The 24,238-nt window shown below is 41.3% G+C and overlaps 1 protein-coding gene across 1 annotated transcript in view; it reads right to left on the reverse strand.

Moving 5' to 3' along the window:
- The window catches only part of COL22A1 (collagen type XXII alpha 1 chain), a 187,110-nt gene that overhangs the window by 77,376 nt on the left and 85,496 nt on the right, over window positions 1-24,238 (reverse strand). Inside the window, exons 12-22 of the mRNA XM_062504153.1 lie at window positions 21,943-21,996; window positions 20,988-21,041; window positions 16,494-16,547; window positions 14,376-14,420; window positions 9,829-9,882; window positions 8,535-8,588; window positions 6,980-6,988; window positions 5,961-5,996; window positions 5,170-5,199; window positions 4,220-4,273; window positions 3,258-3,311 (exon numbers count right to left, since the gene is read on the reverse strand). Of these exons, the coding sequence (XP_062360137.1) occupies window positions 3,258-3,311; window positions 4,220-4,273; window positions 5,170-5,199; window positions 5,961-5,996; window positions 6,980-6,988; window positions 8,535-8,588; window positions 9,829-9,882; window positions 14,376-14,420; window positions 16,494-16,547; window positions 20,988-21,041; window positions 21,943-21,996 (498 nt within the window). The remainder of the gene's footprint in view (window positions 1-3,257; window positions 3,312-4,219; window positions 4,274-5,169; window positions 5,200-5,960; window positions 5,997-6,979; window positions 6,989-8,534; window positions 8,589-9,828; window positions 9,883-14,375; window positions 14,421-16,493; window positions 16,548-20,987; window positions 21,042-21,942; window positions 21,997-24,238) is intronic.

Genomic DNA, 24,238 nt, shown 5'->3' on the forward strand with positions numbered 1-24,238 from the left:
TCACTTGAATGAACTTGTAGCATTTAAAAAAAGAGGCAAATTCTTGAAATCAAAATTACTGAGTACACTTCAGAAGAACCCTGTGTTTAGTCTCTACTGGCCACAGATCTGTGTGCTTTCCAGGAACATGTCATACATCTCCACCTTTGCGTCTATCAAGAAAAAAAAGCTGTTTTATTTTCAGCAAATATTTCCATAAATCAGGTACACAAGACTTAACAGAAGAGCTAAAGAACTTCAATTCTCTTCAATTTGACAGAAGAAAAAGAAGGACAGGAAGAGGGAAGAAAACGACAAAACCACCCTGAAAGTGAAAGCAGACTCTCAGAGCTCTCTTTCAGGCAGTTTTAATAAAATCAGGACAGTACTGTCTGTCACTCAAAGGTCTTACAGGTCACATGAGAATAGCAAAGCATTTTTCTTCACACAGTGTGCTCCTGATGTGAGTGTATCATTGTCAAAATGCATACATTAGGTGCCAGGCACTTTTGACTAATAAAATGAACATAATCCAGTTCCTTGGTTCAGGCTGAAATTGTAACCTCCTGCCCCTAGATGGGATCTGTGTAGATCCACCAACCCCGTTACTTTGTGTCATCTCATGAATTCAGTCACTGAACAATGGACTTTAATTAAAAAAATGCATGTATTAATGTAAGATGCTTGATGACTAATAAAGACCCTTAGGAGAAGTCTAACTAGCTAGACACAACAGAGTCTAGGGAAAAATTCAAAGACAAAACAGATCAAATAACATCTATAATCAAATGATCACTAACAGGAGCATTTTCTGTCCTGTTGCAAATCCTGACGGATCACTGTCCTTTGCCCAGCTAATATGTTCTATTAATCTTATTCAAGAAACAACATTTCACACCAGGCTTTAAAACCAGGATAATTCCTAAGTTATCAACTTAAAAGCAAAGAACTGAAGACTATTTGCTAAAATTATATTTTCTAACGTCTGGGAAATTACAAGAAAGCAAGTAAATGCCCTTTTCCACTGAGGCACTGACTAAAGGCTGCATTCACTATCTCCCCAAGGAGAAGATTCCTAAAATTCATGCTTATAGATAAATTCAATAGCACGCAATCCAATGGACAGTCTGTAGAAAACCTCTTATCAGGGTATATATTTTTTCCCTGTACTGTTGTTTGCTCATCACCCTCCTATGCTCACAGGTTCTCACACAGACTGGTAAGAGCGCTGGTGCTGACTCAAAACAAACCCCACGATCTCCTTTAAAGAAGGAGTGAGTTATCATCAAGTCTCTGTGGCTACTTAAAAAAGTGACCCATTTAATAGCAGTACTGAGACCTAAGTGACTGCCTCCAAAAACGCTAAGCAGGTATCTCAGTTCCACTCTTATTTGTTGACACCTTTGAAGGCAAAGAGACCCTGAAGACAGACCTTGACAAATAGACTGTACAATCACCTATTGTATGGTGATCGGTGTGAATCCATAGTGCTGGATCTTGCACCTGGAATGGGGTAAGCCTGGATGCACAGACAGCCTGGTGAGTGAGAGGCTGGAAAGCAGCTGTGGGATGGGACCTGGGGATCCTGGTTCAGTGGAAAGTTGAACATGAGCCAGCAGTGCCCTGGCAGCCAGGAGGGCCAACCCTGTCCTGGGGGCATCAGGCACAGCATCACCAACCTGGCAAGGGAGGGGATTGTCCCGCTCTGCTCTGCACTGGGGCGGCCTCACCTCGAGTCCCGGGAGCAGTTTAGGGTGCCACCATATAAAAAACATATAAAGGTACTAGAGAGTGTCCAGGGGAGGGCAACAAGTATCACTGCCAGAGGGCAGCAATACCAGGACCAATCCAGATGGGAAGCCTGTGGCATAAATATAGAGATGGGAAGGATGGAGTGGCCTCAAAACATAAAGACCTTTAATGCAACACACACAAACAAACAAACAAACAAAAAACAAAACAAAACAAAACAAAAAAACCCAAGGAAGAAAAACAAAACTAACTCTGCACCTCTTGCAGGCACACATTCAAAGACCCGGGGAACCACAAATTACGAATGTAACAATACATAGGGAGGGGTCTCTGAGAGCAAAGGTCCAGTCAGGAAGGAGAACTGGGACCAGGTCTGGACATGCCCTTCCATGTCCCTTCACGTCCCACGCTCTCAGGTTAAAGTCTCTTGTATCTGCCGCTGAAGCCACATCCCTGTCCCCATCCACCAGATCCAATTCCACAAACAAGAATGGCGTTATGAGGAGTGGCTGAAGACTCTTGGTCTGCTCGGCCTGGAGGAGACTGAGAGGAGACCTCATTGCAGCTACAGCTTCCTCATCAGGGGACGAGGAGGGGCAGACACTGATCTCTCTGGTGACCTGTGACAGGGAGTGAGGAAACTGATGAAGCTGAACTGGAGGAAGGTTTAGGTTCCTGGATAGCAGGAGAAGGTCTTTCATGCAGAGTGTGGCTGAGCACTGGAACAGGCTCGCCAGGGCAGTGATTACAGCACCAAGCCTGCCAGAGTTCAAAGAAGCATTTGAACAATGCTCTCAGGAACATGGTGGGATTCTGGAGGCTGCTCTGTGCAAGGCCAGGACTTGGACTCGATGATCCTGATCAGTGCCTTCCAACTCAGGATATTCTGATTCCATGTTGTCTAGTGAGATGTTCTTCATATGAACAGGCTCAAGCAAGGAAAAGCAGGTTCAGAATATAAGTGTAATAATATCAGGCTCACTATGAAATTTACCTTTTAGCAGTACTATATGTGAAGACGTAATTCCGTGTCAGAAAAAATCCAGTATTTTTTTCATACACAGGAAAACTGAGCTCCTTGCAGAGAATGGTACACCAGCTACCATTTTTTGGGGACTTTCTTTTTGAGTACTGATCAAGCACAACAGAAAATAATAAGTGTTTCAAGAACTTTTACACTCATTTGACTTCCAGGACAACAGAATTTCTCAGAAATTTCAAACTGACCACATTAGCAGTGATTCTGCACACTCAGAGTCATATCAAGCAACCCCTTAGCAGTAAGGAGCAGATATAAATACAGGAGAGCACATGGGAAGAAAGAACCTCCACTGCATTCAACCTGTTGACTCCAAGAGGTACTGAAAGTTCCTGGACCATAAATAAGGAATATAGGAAAGGATGTGGCCCTCAGGATTCTTACATAAATAGACAAGTATATGTAAGATGGGTGAAGGTAGCAAACCTTATTGAACAAAGCAGTCCTGAGCTTCCTGAGACTGAGATTAAATAAAAAAGCAACTCACCCTTTGACCTGGCAAACCAGGGACTCCAGGCTTGCCTTCCAGGCCTGGCTCTCCCTTTAAAAGTGAAAATATTTAGAAAGTTAACAGAGTAAGAAAAACTACTGAACTATATATGATTTCCTAGCTGTTTTGTGCTATCATTACTGCATAGCTACCTAGACAACTCTTACTGGATAATTATGTTGTCCTGTGAGCAGAAGAGAATGAGTAAACAAGATGAAGTGACAATGCCCTGATTAAATACAGAGCACACAACTATATTTAAATTACATAATTCAAACCAGATTTACCTAAGTAACACACCTTCACAATGCCATCAATTCTACAAAAGCCAATGAACAGTGAAACACAACAAGCAATTCAAAAGAGAGGAAATACAGAGTGTTTGCAAATGAGGCTGCAGTGACAGTCTGAACTGAGACATCCTGCAGAGCTGGGTCATAACATATAACTAGAATAAGCTACAGTTTAAGTCAGAAGTAAGAACGTGGGCATGTACAAACTGTTGTAAAAATTATGTTGAAATATAAACACACATACACAATTCTTAGTTTTCATCCAGAAAATATTTCAGCCACGACCTTGTGTCATAACACCAAGCCCTTTGACAGCAACTATTCCCTGACCTTCATGACATGACAGCTCACAAGTTATCAGTCAGTGCCTCTCTGAGATGTGCTGAATGTGCATATAGCTCTCAGGACATTAGCAACAGAAAAACAATCAGGTTCTGCATGACAACAGTCTTAAGGCAAAGTCTGCCCATGTCCTGTTTGTCACAATTGTAGAGTTCAGACAGGCCATCCACCACCTGACACATCCTCTCAGCAATGAAGAAAACTGGAGGCTGTGGGCACTATTTAAATATTTTAGAGCCTGAATAATGTAGAAGATTTTCATATGCCTCACTCCAGCCCGAGTTTCAGTTTCTGAAATTGCAAGTAGTGAGAGAAACAACTTACTGGAGGTCCAGGAAGTCCAGGTTGGCCTTGTGGTCCTCGTGGTCCAGGCTTTCCCTACAGAAATGTTTGGGGTTTTATTTAAAAAGTGTTAAAATATCTTTATGAAAATGTGCATGGGCACATTAGACATGTCTGTCTTTACAGGACCTATACCTCCACTTTCTGTACAAGTCCTGAGGAACCAGTGCAGACACCAGCTGGTTTTCTCCTTAATCTCTGGCTACTCAAATTATCAGACTGCAGACAGACTGAAACACCCACACTCAAGAAGCACTATGCATATCTGGTTCTCTGTTTTTCAAAGATAGTAACTCTACTGAAGATACTGAGATATTCTGGATATTCCACTAAAACACTCTGGGTTGGTGTTTGGTGGTGAAGAAGAGCAGTTTTTGCATAAGTAGTTTCCTCCAGCATTTCCCCCAAGCCTACAGAGCTCTGAAGGGCTTTAAAGTATGATTTACATGATGCATACAGCAGGTATTAAGTAACAGCTAAATGAAAATTATGGATCTACCAACAAAAAACCACAAAACTTATACATATTGTATACATAGGACTAACAGACTGACACAATGGATGTGTTCCCCCCCCCCAATTGAGTGCCCTGGTTCAGAGACAAACTAGGCAGGAAACTCAAATGCAGTTGAACATTAATGTTAACACATCCCTGTCCTTAAATAATTGCTAAGCTGACTCTGCAATTCATGTGTCTCACTGATGTAAGATTCACTACATCTGAAAATGACATTGCCCTTTTTCCTTTCTTGGTTATTTTCTCCACTGTAAATAGGAAAACTTATTTCTCAATGTCCTCATAATGCTTCCATCCACCCTTCCTTTAAAGTACTCCTTTAAAGCACTCCTTTAAAGCAAAATCTAAACTAACAGGCAACAAAATTACATTAAAATATCCTTGCATGAAAGAAGAGATATTGAGTCTCTCTTACTTCCTCTCCTTTTAGGCCTTCAGTATGCACCTGGAATAGAAATGCAGAATCATAAAGGATGGAAAGAGTAAATACAAGGCAGAAGGTGCCAGAGGTATGATGGGTCCCCACAGGGTATTTTTCTCCCCTTGCTGATCCTTCAAGTTGCATGGTAACTCCTGTAGCTGAATGCAGAAGGAATCACATAACAAGTAGACTGGCTTGGGATATGCCACATCAGTTAAACTCATTTTCAGGTGTTACACACACCTTTCAAAATGTGTTCGTAATTGCTGTCTCATCATTAATACCACATTTGAGCAGGACAACAAAATGTTCTCACACAAACAGGCCGTTTTTTTCATAGTTTTCTTTTTCTAATTCCTTTACTTTCTTCCACATTCTATGTAAGGGAATTGCGTGCTGACTTTCCCATGATTACTGGGGAGCCTCCCAGTTTTGTCTTTAGTTGAAGAGTGCTATCTCCTAATTTTATTTTTTTTTTTTTGGAAAGTCCTGTCACAGTCTTACTCTTGATGCTCTGATGCACTTAAGGCAGTGCTTTCATTGCCTCAAGTTCTGGTCTTCGCATTTCATAATTTTCCCAAAATTATGGCAGAGCATCTCCTCATTGAAACCTGTCGCATGCCTTTTTCAAAGGTCTTCACTTTTTAAAACTTCTTAAAAAAACAAAAATAACCCCAAAAGTATTTAAGAACATCTCTCAGTGAGATCCTTCCACCCTGCATTTCCACTTTCTCTTCTCATGCAACAGTGATAAAAGTATGGGAAAGCTAAAACAAAATTCTTACTGAAGTGCCAGGCAGTCCTGGAAGTCCTGGTTCACCCTGCAGGGAAACACAAAAAAAATGAAAAAACATCCATAGAACACATCATGGCACAATACACAACAGTGCAAAATAAAAGCAACCTCCTGAGCAAGTTTTCTAAATGTTGTACATTCTTATATTCAGTATCATCTCAAAATTAATAGATCTGGACATACAATCCCAATTGAGTCTGTTTGTTCTGGTCTGCATATGAATACATGCAGAAACAGGTTGTATTCTGTGTTACTGTGATGTTTTACATACATTTTAATGACATGGAGTGACTTAAAATGAATGTTGCATTAGATGTGCAATAGCATTTGATTTGTGCTTCAAAAAATGTATTTGCTCTGTGCACTTACCACACAAACAAACAATTTGATGCTTAGATCCCTAACAGACCCCCAAGGGGTCAGATATTTAGGAGATGAAAATGCTTTTGTTTGTTAGTAACAAAAATAACTGCAGAAAAAAAGTGAGAAATTGTACCATTTTTCCCAAGCCATTTTGCAGAGCAAATAATGCCATAGTGGTTGCAGGACACTGGGATGCTACATCCTCCTTCCACGATTTATTGCCATCTATGCTATCAGTTTGTTCCAGTTCATTTTTTTCCAGTAATGTCCACCATTTATTATGCTTTAAGACTGTGCATACTGAAGGTTTATCCTCTCCTTTAGGCACAGATTGGTGTTAAAATTTATCACATAGCTTCCTACCATACTCTATACATTCATTATTCATGTAGGTCTGTGAATGACCCAGCATCCTTCATGTTTAGTTTTTTTAAGTTCAATTACTCTTTGTTATTTATTCAGAGTGACATAGAATGGTTTGGGTTGGAAGGGATCTTAAAGGTAGAATCACTGAAACATTAAGGTTGAAAAGGCTTCCAAGGCCATTGAGTCTAACCTTTGAAGGAACACCACCACGGGAACAAGACCAGAGCACAGAGTGACACATTCAGCTGTTCATGGAACACTTCCAGAGATGGTAACTACAGCAGCACCCTGGAAAGAACCTTCCAATGCCTGATAAAACTTTGAGATAACAATTTGCTCTTGTTGTCCAACATGAATGTTCCCTGGCATAGTTGAGGACATTGTAACTATGTCCGGTCACTGGTGGCCTCGGAATACAAATACAGACCAATCCCAGCCTGGCTACAACCACTTGTCAGGAAGGTGCAATGAGCAATAAGCCCAACCCCACCTCTGAGCCTCCTTTTCCCAAGAATGCAACAAGCTCCAAGAGCAACTGTACATAAGACTTACCCTTCACATGGTTCATCAACGGCACAGCAGCACTCTGACACCACAATATATTTCTTTTCACGAGTGACACAGAACGGAATGCAAGACTTCAGCCGGAGCCAAGCACAGGGGGACAGACACCGCCCTGGTCCCGCTGGCCGCACTAGTGCTGACACAAAAGGCCAGGTGGCCACTGGCCTCCTTGCCCACCTGGGCACACGCCAAGTCACGTTTGGCCACTGTCGGCCAGCACCACCAGGGCCTTTCCCGCTGGGCAGCCTTCCAGACACTCTGCCCCAGCCTGGGGCACTGCAGTGGATTTTTTTGGCCAAAATTTACCACCGGAACTTCGCCTTGTTCGTCCTGTTACCATTGGACTTGGCCCATCTGTCTAAAACTTCTGCTTCCAACCCTGTAATTTGAGCAGATAGGCCTTCCACTACATCTGGTTGCCCAGGGCCCCATCCAAACAGGCGTATTTTTAAAAAAGCCCATAATATGTGAGAAGTAGTGAAGAGGCACACACCAGCCACTCTGAAAATATCAGACCATGGAGACAAACATCTTTTGGAAGCACTCGTTGCAGCTAGTTCAGAAATATGGATTAAGTGTTAACTCGAGACTGATCAGTACTGCAGGAAGAGAATAATGGGAATTGCTTCCAATCCTTGCATTCTTGAATAAAGGTCACTGACTTATTCTGGAGGAGAAATAGAGAAAAACATCCAGAACTGGCCATGCCTTTCCACTCCTTCCTAAGAGCTTCATCGGAAATACCAAAACCACAGCATCATTTTTAACACAGAGGGAAACATAAGGCTGCTCTGAATAGTCTAACAACTCTGAAAAATAACAAGGTCAAAACTTCTGCTTAGAGCAGTGAGTAATTATTTTGCAGGTAGGAGGCTCAGCGGCATTTTGTTGTCACTTTTTGAGGCAGTTCTACATCTCCTGGGTCAGAAAAAACAGCTTCTACACAAACATATTGACATTTCTACCAACACTTCTTAGATGAGGAAGATTTCCTGACCCAAACTACACTCTTATTTCCTTCTACTCTCACTATGAGCATTAATCCAAGAGCAGAGGAGCCATAACCAGACACACTGTAACACTTACTCACACCCATTTGAGACTGAAGCCAGGTCAGAAAAGTGAAAGATTTAAATATATATAATTTTTTCTCATATAAAACCAAGATAAATATTAGGCCAACAGCCCTGGTATTTCCAGCACTGAGAGGCCAAGGAAGAATTAATAAATGTGTTTTGAAATCCACTCTGTGCATCCCATCCCAATTTACCTTGTCTCCTTTGGTCCCAGTAGCACCAGGAGGGCCGGGGCTGCCAGGAGGGCCCTATAAAGAGGTAAAATAGAAAGAAAACTGTTGGTTTCTAAAGTGCAGGAGAAACAAAAAGTTGCAGGTACTGGCAGCACAAACAGTGACATCCTATTGCACTGGGGAAGAACTAATAGAACGCACGAGGCTGTTCTGACTCTGCTGCACAGAGAGGAAATGGAGATGCCACAGCAATCACAGTAACACTTACCCAATTTCAGCTGATTCAGAAGAATTGCAGTTCAGTGAGTATATCAGTGTCAAACACAAAATTTAGTATAAAATTCAGGCATGAAGATTTACCCCCTTCTAAGTGTCTAGACACGAAAAAGGAAGAAATGCTTCAGAAAACCCAACTTCTGTAACAGGGTTTCACTTGGAGAAATTGTTCCTTTGAAGTAGCAAACAAATAGGATCCATCTTCACATCCCTCTGCAATTTCCTACTTCATCTACATTTGCTGCAAGTAATAAGCCAGTTTTTTATCCATCTCAAACACCGGAAAACATTTCCATCTTGCAAGGATAGTGATAAACACTAACTAGACACACACTTCTTGGTACAAGGTAAACTGTGTCTGAGGAACAGAGCAGGATGCAGATGCTGCACCCTGGAGGCATCAGGTTCAAGGGTGGCAGTGATTATAGTTGCGTGGCTTTTGGCAAATAATTTCTGGCCTCTGCTTCCTATTTCTGTCCTTTGCTATTTAGACCAGAAGGTTCCTGGAAGAAAAGGATGCCTCTCATTAGGCATCATTCCCTGGGTAATGAAAACAGTCTTGTGGAATCTACACATAGTGGTTTTAGACAAAGCAGTGTGTGTCTGATCAGCAGAAATTTATTGACCTTCTAGGCCATTTTCTGTTTTCTTTTTGTTTCAAAAATGTAAATAGTTCCAAGCCTTCTTTATTGAAAACAAACCCAATATATTAAATCCAGTTCTCTTCCTTTCCTATTGTGGGCTTAAACAACTGAATTTTTCTGAGTGCTTTCTTAGGTATTTAATGAAAATTAAGACAAACATTTGAGCTATCACATTTAAAGGACTGGTTTATCCTGTGAGTTTAAGTTGCATTCTTGTTTAATTTTAAAAACAAACAAACAAACAAAAAAATGAATACTGTGTCAACAAAGATCCTCAGAATAGGGACATGATTCGGTATTGTCATGATTCAGCAACCACCCAGGATAAGTTTCAGTTTTAGGGTCAACTTCCACTCTTTCCAAAGAAAAGCTTCCAGTTACTATTTGCCACATACCTGTTTCCCCTCCACTCCTGGCTTTCCAGGGAACCCATCCAGGCCTCTGTCTCCCTGGAAAAAGTAGAGAAAGAACCACTATAATTTAAATCTGTGCTGTTTAGGTCACTGGCCTGAAAGTGATGTCCGTATTATCTGCCCCAAAAGTAATGAGTAAGGAGAGAAATTCCAGCCAGTCCCATAAAGAAAATAGCTGAAGTTCCTACATCTGTAGCATGAAAAGTTGCCACAACCAGAAGCAGGTGTGTGCTAGCTTTCCATGCTGGCATCCTTCTTCTGCCTGCTGAGGTGGATTCATGTAAACTGGACAACATGGTCCAGGAGAACATCAGCCCAGAACAGCTCTTACAGAAATAATAAAGCAATCCAGCATTAGGTCAGTTTTACCCAGCAAAGAAAAATCTTTCATTTTTCACCTTTCCTTTCAGTAACCTGGGGGAACAATTAATTTGTTCCTATACGTCTCCAGAGCTGGACAGTCCACAAAGCCCATATGCGATGGATTTCACTACTTTCTTTTTATTACTTGAAAATATGGGGTTTCCCCCCTGTACCTAAACTTCAATTTTTTTTAATTTTTTTTTTTTCAGTTCCAGACTAATAAGTCTTTCTCTAACCCCCTACAGAGGCAAGTGTATCCTTCATCTTTACAATTATCTGTTATGTATTTGAAGATTTACAAAACTCCCCTTTCAAACTTTTCTAGACTAAACAACCATAATACTTTCAACTTTTCTTCATGGGCATGTTTGTCAGTCCACTGATCATTTTCATTGTTCCTCTTTGTGCAGTGTCCAATTTTTCCACATCTTCATTGTAGCTAGGTGCATGAAACCAAACACACCTGAGGCTAACTTTGAGCAGGAATATGTTTTCATGTTTTATAGACTATTTTTCTGTTCAAATCCCAGGATACTGTTTATTTTACACCAAACCCTCTTCCACAAGACAGTTCCTTAATCAGTTGTTCCCTATCCATAACTGCAATTTGTTGTCCTATGTGTATGAAACATCCTGCAGCTGCCCCTTCTCAATGCCATCTTCTGCTTTGTGGGATAGTGTTTACAGGATAATTTTGAATTCTGACCCTTATCTCTACTGTACTTCTATATTCAAGCTCAACATATTTCATATTTTATAATCCAGGTTCTTGATAGAGATAACTGGATCAATTACATACCTCTGCTGAACTTCACTTTTTTCCTACTGATTTGACCATTAAACCACTTTAGTTTAAAAAAACTCCTAGAAACAGACTTTCTAGTACTCTCTGAAGTCCTTAAACCTCTGAAAAATGAAACAGATTTTGTCTGGCTCCTTCACACACAGCTGAATATAAACTGTCAAACACACACACAGTGCCAGTGTTAATGTGAGTGCAAAAACAAATTCCACAAGTACAAGCAGTGACAGAAAACTAATAGTTTTGTGCTATTTTTTAGTGTTTTTATTTGTCTTAAACTCTGTCAGACCACTGTTATTACCTGCAAACCCACACTTATGGCACTAGATTTAATTAGCTTCTTTTGTAAATTACATGGATTTGCCAAGTCAGAAATGGATTTGCTAATAATAATTTAATTTTCCTCCTTAGAAAGGAGGAAATCAATCAATCAATCTTCTAACATAAATGTTATTTCAAATTATGTATTCAAGGAATGAAATTAGAGAGAACCATATCCTCCAGAAAGCAGCTGAAAATCAGCGTCAGACACTCAGATCCACTTGCTTTGGAGGTGATAGTTTCCACACTAATGTTTTCCTTTGCACTGCCTGAACAACAAATATCCTGAATTTAAGACTTTCAGCAAGCAATAACCTGGTATATTGCTGACAAAATGTGCAATGCATTCCCAGGAGAATTTTTAACATCAATACACTGCAGTAATGCACTTCACACATGCTGGTTTAGCTGCCAAAACAAAAAAGTGTCGATGTTCATACTGCTACCAATGGGGGCTGGGAAAGGCAAATGTATTATTTATATAAGCAAATAAAAAAAAAAAAAACTTTTTGAAAACATTCCAACTGATTGTGCTTTCTGGTGTTTCTTCAGAAAAATTTGTCATTATAAATATTTTTTATTATTTTTACATTCTTTAAATAAGGTTACTCACTGAAAGGTACTTTTCTCCCAACAGAGAGAACAAACACATTAAAGTTTCATTCTCAAATTTTCACTTTGATTCCATTTCTTTCTCCTGTGTTCTACTGTCTTTTCTTCTTTTAACCAGTGGAAGAAAATGGTGAAGATTCAAAACCAACTAGGGGAAATGACGATTCTGCCAAAATTTCAGTGCTGCTCTCTGACCTCTATCATTTAGAAAGTTCTAATGATTTGGTGGATAAATGATTACCCAGGAGTCTGTAGGGCCCTGGAAAGGCTGGAGGACAAAACAAAAAAAAAAAAAAAAAAAAAAACAAACAAACAAACAAACAAACAAAAAAAGCTTACCGCAGAGGGATCTGGCAACAGCAGACCAGTCCTGCTGCCTTCTTATACAACCCCTTCTCAATTAAATAGACAAGGTTTTACAGGATGGACACAGGATTATGAGCAAAAGAAATGCCCTTTGTCACGCTGAACTGCTGGATATGCCTAAATTAGAATACCAAGTATCACATACAGATATGGCTCCTGTTAGCTGGGCAGTGCATCATCATTTTCTCTAGAGTCTCTCTTGGGGTCTACAATGGGTTCATTTATCATTGGATACAAAAGGGCATGGGATATCCCTCATATAGTGCAGTGTTTTTCCTAAAGTGCAGGTGTAACCTATACTACTAGATTTGGGAACCTCACTATAAAACCTCAGTTTTTACATCAGAGGTCCCAGGATATATGAATAATGCAGCAAGATGGATGGGATACTTAGGGCTTTTTTTGGTAGCAAGGGGGAAGACTTGGTAAAACAATGCTCAGTGCATGAATTAGTGCTCCCTTTTCAGGCACAAAGAAACACAGGTTGTGTAGGTGTCAGTATTCCGGTTACAGACTGAAGAGAGCAGACAAGAAAATAGTTGGCCCACCAAACTTACACCCACTGTTTTCACAGTAGTACTGTGAAAAAGTACTGGTAAAAGTTAAAGCATTGGCAGTGGGTGCACTGAGACCATCATTAAAACCTGGGAAAAAACCAAAGCACAATTATTGTAGCAGAGATTTGGCTACTTCAGGAAGGGAAAAAAAAAAAAAAAGAGAGAGAATGTGGGGGGGGGGGCACCTCTCTGCAGATCCTTCTAGTGAAACAAAACCCAGTTCATTTCTTCCCCACTTTAATCCTCCTCTTCTTAGTCAGTTGCCTGCCCACTACAGCTCCAGCTTCCTCTCCCATTACAGCCATGTTAGAAAGATGGATTTTCTTCCAGGAGGAAAATATTCCAGCAGATTAGACAATGTTACCTCTGGAAAGGCAGCAGAGGCACTGGCTAGACACAGGACACCTATCCAGGTCTGCAAAGGGCTGAAAAGTATGACAAAGATAAACTACAATCCAGCCATTTGCTCTAGCTGCAATAATGAGGATAGGCAATACAAAATATAATTGTGGCTGCTTTATCATGAACAGCAGAAAGGATGTTGGTAAAGAGAAACACAGTATCTCACACTAAGGGTCTACTGATAATTTTTCCCAGTAGGCAAAAGTTTGGTGTTAAATTGCTGGGTTTCCTCTCCAGAAGAAGATGGAGACTGAGAAATAGGAACAGAGCTATGTCAGCAAGATGACGACTCCCTCCTTTACACAAACACAGGCAAAGCTGCCAGACCCTCCCTGAGATAAACCTGTGTCAGGACTGGCTCGAGTAATTAGCAAGACAGAACATTTTTGGGGGGCCCTGCCAAGCAGGTCGGCAGCAGAAGTGGGTGCCCATCTGAGGTCTCTCTGAACACAAAGAGCAAACTGAAATACCTACGGCTTTGTTTGTGCCTACCCAGCTCTGCTTTTAAATGCCCATTCGAGGGATAATAAGCCTTTGGACTTTTCCTTGAGCCACAAACATAATTCAAATCCCAGAGTGACCTGTACTCTGTGAAACAGCTCTTCACAGTCAGGAGAAACGTGGAACCGGGAAGCCACTCCACTTGGTCAAAGCTTCTGACACAGTACAAATTATCTGGTATTTACTACTAGTGAGTTTATAGGGATTGGAGAAAAAAAAAAACCATAAGTTGGATGATATGAAAAACTGGAATGAGATGGGAAAATGCTGGATGCAGACATGGTCAGTGGCAGTCAGTGACCATTCTCAATTCTCAGGTTGTGCATACAATCTGGACACCCCTTCAGAACTCCACACTGGCAACCTCCACCCCTCTCCTCCTCTCTCTCCTCCCTGGCTACACACACAAGAAGTCCCTAAATGTGTGCTTAGTAGACAGCATAGATCCCTAAAGCCCTCCTGCACACCCATGGGAGGTGGAGAGCACTTGGAAGTGCAGTGCAGTGAGAAAACTCCATCCCACTCCAGCGCTGCTGGCCTGGTAGTCCATCTCACCTAATGGACAAAGGAAAAACCTGGCTTTTCCTAGGAAGCAGAAGGCATACCTTGTCTCCTCGTGTTCCCTTTTCTCCTCTTTCTCCTTGTAGACCCTAAAAATAAAAATAAACAAAGATTGTAAAGATAAATCCAAGTAGAAACATAGTTACCTCCTCTAATTAGTCACCAAATCAATGTGCACATCTGCACAATCTATTCAAGTGAACCTCAAGAACATTTTCTGTGTTGCCAGTCCTCAAAGTTGGCCGCAGGCATGATCTAAGCAGACTCACAGAGCGGGGACCACTTGTGAGCCCAAGAACATCTGTAATATTATATTGCCTTCAGACACACGACCCTCCTGCCAACAGCAGAGTGGAGGGACAGGGAACACACCACGGCTGCAGATGGTCTGGAAAGCAACCAATGTTCTGCATTTTTCAAGTTTCTTGTAAACAATGAGAATTTAGGTAAAGGACAATACTGATGAGAAAACCTATTGCATAAACAAGTAAGAATTCCTGTTCCTGGTGGGTTTGGATGTGGTAGCCAGACAGACAGCAGGTAGCTTTGAGAACTGGCAAAGGTTAGATGCACTCTTTCCTGGGGGCCCAGCACATTTTTGCACTGTGAATGCAATGCCAGTGTTCCTCAGGACTGCAGAACTCATCTCCTCCCAGCTACACCAGAAACACTGCAGGGGCTTGCATTCATGTGGCACTAGCACAGACAATTGATTCCATGGGTACAAAAGGATTTCACCTTCCCTTGGCTCAGCAAACACCTTGTATTCTACCTGTATTGTAGAAACTGAGCAATCAACTAGTAGCTATAGAGAGACAAATATGCTCAGACAGTAGTGACCTCTCTAAAACTGTCCAAGTTTATAGTTCTTCTTGCTGTAATAATTTAAACTTCAGGTTATTTTACACTATAGTGGAGTCCCACCTGCAAGCTAATCAGAGCTCCATGTCTGGGTATATTTGGCCCTCAAGATGATTTACATAATCATCTAAATGGGTAGGGCTACTTCCTACTAGAGTAGGTTGCTCAGAGCCCAGTGCAAGCTGGCCTTGAATGTTTCCAAGAATGGGGCATCCACCATCTCACCAGACAGCCTGTTCCAGAGTCTCACCATCCTCTAGTTGCTGCCTTATATCCAGTCTAAATCTAACCCCTTTTACTTTAATACCATTACCCCCATCCTATCACAAGGTTTTATCAAAAAGTTTGACATCTTTTAAATATTGAAAGGCCACATTAAGGTCTCCAAGGAGCCTTCTCCAGACTGAACAACCTCAACTCAGCCTTATCTCACAGGAGAGGTGCTACAGCCTTCCTACCGCCTCCATGACCCTGTTCTGGACCCTCCTTCAGAGGTCCATGAATCTTTCCTGTGCTGGGACCCCAGTGATGGATGCAGCACTGCAGGTGGGGTCTTACCAGAGCAGAGCAGAGCAGAGCAGCAGAATTTCCTCACCTGCTGCCCATAGTGCTTTTGGGCTGTGAGTGCACACTGTCAGCTCGTGTCCAACTTTTCATTCACCAGCACCCCAAGCACTTCTTGGCAGAGCAGCTCACAATCTTTTCATCCCCCAGCCTGTGGTAGGGGACCCCCATCTGGATCATCAAATCTCAGAAAATCTACTCAGCTTTCCAACACCAGCTTAAAGGCTGCTTACCAAGCTGGAACCACAAGACAGAGGTGCTAACTGGACAGGGTCTAATTTACTTTGGTCTTGCTGTCTGTTCATTGAATGTAGGTTTGTCCCCTGAGACCAAGGGCTGTTCCCTGAGAGCTTTGAAAATATGACTGGAAATTTTCTGAGAGGTGGTATTTTTTCTTGGTGTTCTGATGAAGTTTTCAAGCACCATATAAATGGTGCATCATCACAGACCAAAGCAATTGCATCACAATGGGAGCATCACAAAATCACCAGCTGTTAGCTCAGTAATCAAGAAATTTCTGCTGACACCTCTCTACTGGCTACAGGTCTGTTCTCATTTAAAAAAGACAGTAGAAACTCAGAGAAGTCAAGAAAATTTCACCCCTTGGACATAGTGCATATAAGTAGTCAGACAGACTACAGACTGCTTAATAATAAAAAAATATATCTGGGCAGAACACACTGAAAAAGTAAAGAAGTTTCTAGAGTATTAGAAATTGAACAAGAGCCATGACTTACCGGTGCGCCTACGTAGCCTTTAATGCCTGGAGGACCCTGTTTTCCCTCAGATCCCTGGCAAGGAATTGAGATACATTAAACCACCAGAAATTCTTTCACATAAAAGACTAAGAATAAAGTAGTTAGTCAGAAATGTAAGTTGCTCTTTTGGGCTCATAGTGAGGCTTCTTGACTCTCTCAGTGCTAACACAGGAGTAATGTCTTAGTTTCCAACTGCTTACCAAAAATGACACTTCAACATTTTCCTCTGTCCCCTCAGACATTACAAATTTTATCCTCCTGCTTTCAGACTTAATCTACAAAGACAAACTGTCCCATACAGGTTTCTCTACAGGTTATATCAGAAGGTCTGGCAACGTCAGTTGTTGCATACAGCACCTGTTGGGGCTCCTGAACACAGTGTTAATGGAACAAAGCAAAGGTATACATTGCTGCAAAGTGACCACAGTCTTCAAAATGTTACATATTTTGAAGAGTAAATGCAAAGAAACAGATCAGAACTAATTTTTCCAATGTTTATTTTTACTGATAAGAAAAAAATGCAAGAGGATCAGGTAAATTTTATCAGTCCTTCAGCTGGCTGAAGAATGTACACTGTAATGGAGAGTACTCACATTGTGCCTTTATGTATCTTAGAATGCCTGAAAAATTATCTGGATCCCCAGCTGACAGGCTCAGCCCTCAAAGCTGTCCCATGGAGACAGCTTGGAACTGGCAAGCTGACCTAGAGAACTGGTTTTGCATCTTATATCACCTATTTGACTGATTATTTTCTTGCTTACATCACTTCCCCTTTCCTACCACTCTCATCTAACTCCTGTCTAACTCTAATTGGGTGGCTGTAATGGATAAGGCTTCACAACAGATAGGGAAATAATTTAAAAATAATTACCACATTTTGTATTAGTAGTAGTTTCATATTAAAAATATAATAAAATTAAAAATGTAAGATGTGTTTGTAATTAGTAGAAGAAATGAGACTTTTTTTTCCCTCTGTGCAAGAGGGTTAACAAGAGTAGGGTTCAAGCACAAGCAAAGGTGGCTCTGGGATCAGACATGTGAGAACCTCTGCAAGGTCAGGAAATATTGCAAGTTCTCTAATAGCAGAGCAAGAGCAGCAGGCATGTACCTAAATCTCTCCTACAGCCTGCAGAAAAATACTGCTACCAAGATCTAGGCAAAACCCCAAGAGAAACAGAGTCCTGCTCCAAGCTGTCCAAATTGCAGAAATCCAACTCAGTCCTGTTACATAAAACGTGGTTGTAACACTCAGCAGAAGTTATAGAGAAACTGGTTTTGTCTGGATGAGATGTGCTGAACCCACTCGAGGCCTGTGCTGAGATCATGTCTGGTAAACCAGAGAAGTGTGAGACCTCCTACAGCTTGAGCAAGCAAGAAGGAAATTTGTCAAAATGAAACTCTTACCTAATACTTTTTATTTCAAAGGACTGATTTTTTTTCCCCCTCTCCCTCTGCTTTTTCTATTAAGTGCAGATAACTGTCCATTCAGATGGGAATGCTATAGTTATGTCTGTGCCACAGCAGTGACAACCACAAGAAACCTCTTTATCCTTTTATTAGAGATATGGGGGGGGGGGGGGGGGAGGGGGGAAAGGGGGTAAGAAGAAAAAAGGTTGAATATTTGTTGCAGGATATTGCAGGCTAAAGGGTCTGATCTCAAAAATCCAAACTTTATTTCTCTGCTATAACATTGTACAATGAACAATCTGAAATATGGTCCTTTTTCTTTGGACCCACTTATTCCATTTAAATTAACCTGCCATGTCCCACATATTTATGTGGGAGTTTTCCCCAGTGAGTATTTCTTGCCATCTCAGACAACCATGACATCTGTAACCAGAAGCTCCAACACCTTAGCACAAGGTTGACTTTGATAATTCTTCTTTGTGTCCAACTTGTAGCCAGCAAGATCACACATCCTTCTTGGGGAACAAAGAAGTTTACCCTCCAAGATGGATGAAAAAGAAAAAACCCACTCCAAACCATACAGTTTATGCTGAAGACACTGACACTCTCTCCCCTGGAGACATCAGTGAGAAGCAAAACCAATAAAACCAGGGGTGATATACCAAGGCCATTTCATTCCTGTAACCTATATATGAACCCTAATTAGCTCAGAAGCCATTTCTGTAATTCTTTGGGATGAAATTCCACTACCAGAAACCCGGAGGACTCTTATCTGTGCTACTGGAAGCCTCAGATATTTAACAAGGTCTGTAAAAAGTACAAGACAACTTCTCAAAGTATTGGCAAGTCCCACTGAAGCAAAAGGCTCTTTGGCCAAGGAGATAAACAAGGGGCTGAATTTCCTGGGGCACAGGTAGCACTGCTGAGAACACGCTGGGCTTGCCTGGCTCAGGGCTAATGAAGATGGATTGAGAGAGGAAGGATCACAACCCAACAAACCAGAGAAACTGCAAGATTGCTCTCCATGAAGCCTGGGGTAGAGCCCAGAGCTACTGTATTAATGCTGATGACAAAAATTAGTGATCTGGCAGAAAAACCCTAAATAATCATTACTCCAGTAATTAGAGATGTGACCTCTCTATTTGCCAAGTCCACCCACCCTCATACACGTTGTTCCATGCTGACAAGTTGCTCAGGCTTTACACCGAGGAGTAAAGGAGTGTGGATTCCTATTTCAGATTTTAAAGCCCTGTCAGCAAATCAAAATAGCTCAGGCCAGAATCCAGCTCAAGGAAACTTCACACAGCCAATGTATCCACTGAGGTAAATGAAAGTCACTGTGAAAACACACAATAATTTTATATTTAGGCACTGTGAGAGGCTGGGGTTGGCCAAGCTCATGCCTCCACTGGGAGCTCCTGGCACTGTCCAGTCAGATGTCTTTAGGTCCAGCCCCACCAGCACCTGTCCTGCCCAGCCTATAGATCTGAACTCATTCTATTCAGCATTGCCTGATTAATTGGCTGAACTGCATGTTCCTGAAGAACCTGGTAGGAAATATGGAACAGGATCAAGTCCACCCCGAGGAAGAGGTAGGTGCCTCAGTTTAACTTGGTTTGTAAAAGCATTGCAAAGAAAGTGTGAGGAAATTCATGCAACAAAGAGCATCATATATCCTGCTGGTTTGAAATTCCATTACATGAGACATGCAGGACAGAGAGAAAATACGTGTATATTTGGTTGATAGGATAGGTTCATATTAGGTTGATAGCACAAATGCTAAAAAGCATTTGTGAGCCACACATTCAGTTCATTTCATCCCAGATCCAAATCCCACTGAAGGGCAAAATATTCAGTGTGCCTTCACTACTCAGCTTAGCCCAGCCATGCTTTGCATGTGTCATTTATCCCCTGCTGAAGCCAATATGGTTTCCACAGAAAACCCTGGGATGGCTGCCAAGCATTTCTGCTAATCTACAAACTCCTCGGGAGTTCTGATACCCTCCTGATGGGACTTTGGGAAAGGGTGGATTTCTCTCTATGCAACAACACAGGGACATTTTGGAGGCAGGGCTCTGCATAGCTGAGGAGCACAGAGGACCTGTATATGACCTGCCTCATCAAGTCCTCTCAGACAGAGGCAAGCGACAGTCAAGGCTACACCTGGAAAGGTGCTGAGGTACTTAACTCCTATTTGAAGATAATGGCATCAGTGAACTCAGTGTGAGATTTAGGTGACCAGAAACTACTCTTCCAGAAGGATGAGATTTTCAAAGGTCTTGGCTTGTACAGGAACAGAACTGAGTGAAGCTAATTCAGGCCATCAAATTGTTGCCCTTGCAGCACCTTTCACAGGATGAGCTGAACTTGCTGGGTGTGATACCCCTAAAAGCATGCTTGTTGCAATTCACCATCTGCTTTTTGTATTATAACAACAAGGCTGAAACCACCTGAGGGGTATTTATCCCCTCAATAACCAGGGAACAAAGCAAGGAGAGCTGAGACTTTGAAAGGAGGTTAAAGAATTGCTGCTTCAAAATTCACATTTCTGATGCTCAGCTAAGTCTCATGAGATCTGCATTCAGGAGCACCTTGTTTAAAGCAAACTCAGTGATATAAGTCCTGGCTCAAGCTCTTTATCACTCAGGCACTGTTCACTGGTGCAAAACTGAAGCTCCCAAAATAGGCAGAAACATTTGGGATAGGATCTCTATATGATCTTTTTTTTTCAAGTCATAGAGTAGGGAAAATAATTCTCATCTGCATCTTAGTGAAAGCTGGAAAAGCTACTGAAGACATGACACAAGGCTTTTGTGCCCCAAAATGTGTTTTCTTCACCTTCTCCCACTACGCTGTCGATGAACAAAAGTTATTTCTTCTTTTTACACAATTTTCATAATTGCTGATACCTTAGCAGACCCCTGATGAAAATAAGCATTCTGAGTTTCTTCATTCACCAGTGGGAATATCAAATGTCTTCAACAAGGAGAAATTCAAGCCACATAAACATAAAGAGTCAGTGAAAAACACATGCCTGCCCACGTAAAGAAGAAATGGAAAGCTCACCTTTGGACCTGCTGGCCCAGGCAGTCCAAATGCTCCTGGTCGTCCTGGTTCACCCTGCAAGTAACAGAAATGTTGCTGGTAAACACTGATCTTTCATATATAAAGGCTAGGATAGCTCAAACTAGTCAGTACATGCAGTTACAAATATTGACAGTCCTGAGTGCCATTATACCGAGATCTGAAAGTTTACAATGTGTTTTCCTCACAAAAATGAAAGTAGAAAGAAAGAAAATGAAAACTGAAGCAGGTCTTCATCTACTCTCAAAACACAACCAAGTAGTAAAATATAAGTTTCCCAAGTTATGAACAGATTGCACTGATTACAGCATGCAAATATGGATTCCTTGGAGTCAGCATAATTCATTTGGTCTTGAATTGTCACCTTTCAGTGTATAAACACATAAGGTTTTGTGTTTCAACTGTAGTCCTCCTACAGGCAGCATTTGGTACTCTAAATCCTTCCTTGAACGAACTGTGCCCTCCTCCTCTTCTCTTAGTTTTTATCAGTGCACAGGAGGAGTTGAGATCTTTTCTTCTGTGGCCAGGACTCCAGTTTCTCCAACCCATGTCTGTTGTGGAAACATAAGATGGTCCCTTGCACCTTTGCAGTCTCTAACCAAGGACTCCTTGCCAGCCATAAAACAAGTGGCCAGGCTCTGCAGCTGCAGCTATTTACTAGTAGGTCCCAAACCACAGGCTGCTCCCTCTCCCTCCTTAATGAATGATACCAGAGCTGCCCTGGGGCCTCCAGCAATGGTTAATCCACAGGACACCTGCCTTGGCTGCAAACGTGTGAGTGAGAGTTTTGGGGCTGTTAACCTCCTGCCATTTGTTTTTGCTGCTCCTAAAATGGCCACACAAATCCCCCAGACATGTTCCACTCAAGGCAGATTGATTCCCACTGCTTGCCTCGAGCTGAAAAGCAGGATTACATGGGAGGAACAAAAAGGCTTACAGCTTCTCCTTTTGCTCCATCCCTCCCGGGGGGGCCAGGTGAGCCCAGGGAACCCTGTAACAACAACAGAGTTATCATCAGCATAGCATTAACGCCCGCTGCAATTGAAGTGATATAAGCAGCACTTCTAGAGAAGAATAAGAAATGAGGAGAAACATTTCAACACAAACATTTATTATTTACAGTTTCTGGAGGAACTGCTACTGACATTAACACACTAGGGACAATTGATGAGCTGCTAATGAGGAACTAGGCACTCTTGTCCACTTAACTCATTTAAGAATAAATTAATATAAAAGCTGTGGAGCTAATTAGACACATAACAATTGAGTCATGGGAATATTATACTATCATCTTCTCTGAGCTTCTCTCTTCACCATTCCATTGTCTCAAAAATTGCATTTTTTTTTCTCCTTGATTATACAACATTCACCCCAAAGCTCAGAAGCCTCTAGGCAAAGCTGTAATATACATAAGTAGTAATCCTCAAAGCAAACAGAAAAGAAGCCTTGATATACTCAAGTAGTCCTCAGGAATGACCCTAGACACTGGGAAGTGAGTCCCAGAGCTGTGAATATGCAAAGGTGTAGAAAACAAAGAAATAGAAAATCAAACACCACTTAAATTCAAAATGTTACCATTTAAAATCTTCCTGTGTACCAGGATGAACGGGACTAAATATGCTGAGATTGGTAGCTCCCCAACTAACAGGAACAGCAGCAAATGTGGAGATAAAGCAAGTTTGCTGCCTGCAGCTGGCAATTTAAAGAACAAATGGAGAGTGGAACAAACAACAGGCAAGTCAACACACCATGAGGAACTGGCTTAGTGTTTTCACTTCCAGGCACTGCAGCAGTTTTGTCTTAGGTGTGTTATTAAAAAAGGCTCAAGTGAGAATCAGACACAGACACTGCAAGCTGCCACTGCAGGCTGTGATTATACAGGGCTGGTTTGTTGTGTGTTACTAGGAGAGGCATCTTGCCTTGTGATCTGATTATAAGAGGTGGAAAAAGTTTAAATTCCTAAAATTCCTCCTCCAAATGAGGATTTGTTTAAGAGGTTTCAAACAAATGCGTCCAAAGTAAATACTAGTCAACAGAATTAGCTCAGTACCAGATTTAACTTTTGGTTTGGTGTTTTGCTTTTTTTTTTTTTTTTTTTTAAAGATGATGGCACAGTAAGCAGCTAAAGGCCACCACAGTCCAAAAGTTATTTATGTTCAGTGCAAATAAAGGCATAGTAATCTTTGGCCTTCCATGTCTCATATTGAAGAGACTGTAGTATTTCTGTGTGCATTAGCACTGAGTTCCTGTTCTATTACATTCATGTATTTTGGAGTTTTACAAAGTTTAGTCAAAGCTCAAGCATTTGAGCTCTCCACACATTTGTCAAATGTGGCTGAGCATCATCAATAGATTTAAAATCTTTAGGCTGCACTTTGATAAAAAACAGTACAATATCACAATCTCCTTTTCTGAGCACCTTGCTTACACAAAATGAAACAAAATATAATACAGAGGTAAAACAAAAGACTTAGAGGAGGGTTGGTTTTCATTAGACTTCCACAACAGCTTTTTAAACTCTTAAACTTTTCAGAGTATAATTAATAAATATTTGGACTTACTTTTTCTCCTTTGTCCCCTTTCAGTCCAGGAAAGCCAGGAAAGCCTTCTTCACCCTACAACACCAATGGAAAAAAATAGCTCATATCAAATGCCATATTATTCTGTGGTATATCTGCGTGCTTTAGACAGTGCACTTGTCATCTCTTGAGAGCCGAGTCCAGCTTTTCACCCTCACTGTAACAATGCTGTGTTCAGTCACCTGTAACTTGCCCATATTTGAACAGGCTCACTGTCAGTTTTCCATTCCAGTGCATTCCTTCCCTTCCTTTTTATAACTACCATCCAGAACCAGCAGTTTTCTAAGAAAAAGATTAGATATCTACCCTTGTTAAAAAAAAAAAAAAAAATTGAAGCTTAGTAACACTTCCCTGAGAAATCCTCCTGTTGCTATATTCCAAGGCATAAGGACTTGAAGTTTACCATGGCCAATTTACTACAGTGACAAGTTCCCAATGGCATGGATTTTATTTTTTTTCTTAATTTAAATAAATGGCATAGAAATTGACAAGGAGATTTTGGAAAAATTCAAATGTAGGATTTTTTTTTTCCTCTAGCTAATCTCACTAGGACAAAAGACTGGGAGCTTTTTCCCCATCTCCTTTTGTGAAAACTCACTAGTACAGAAAGTATTGAAGGTATTTCCAAATTGTCTCAATAAACATAAGGACTAC

Source organism: Cinclus cinclus, chromosome 1 (genome assembly GCF_963662255.1).
Source record: "Cinclus cinclus chromosome 1, bCinCin1.1, whole genome shotgun sequence".
In the NCBI taxonomy this organism is placed as follows: Eukaryota; Metazoa; Chordata; class Aves; order Passeriformes; family Cinclidae; genus Cinclus; species Cinclus cinclus.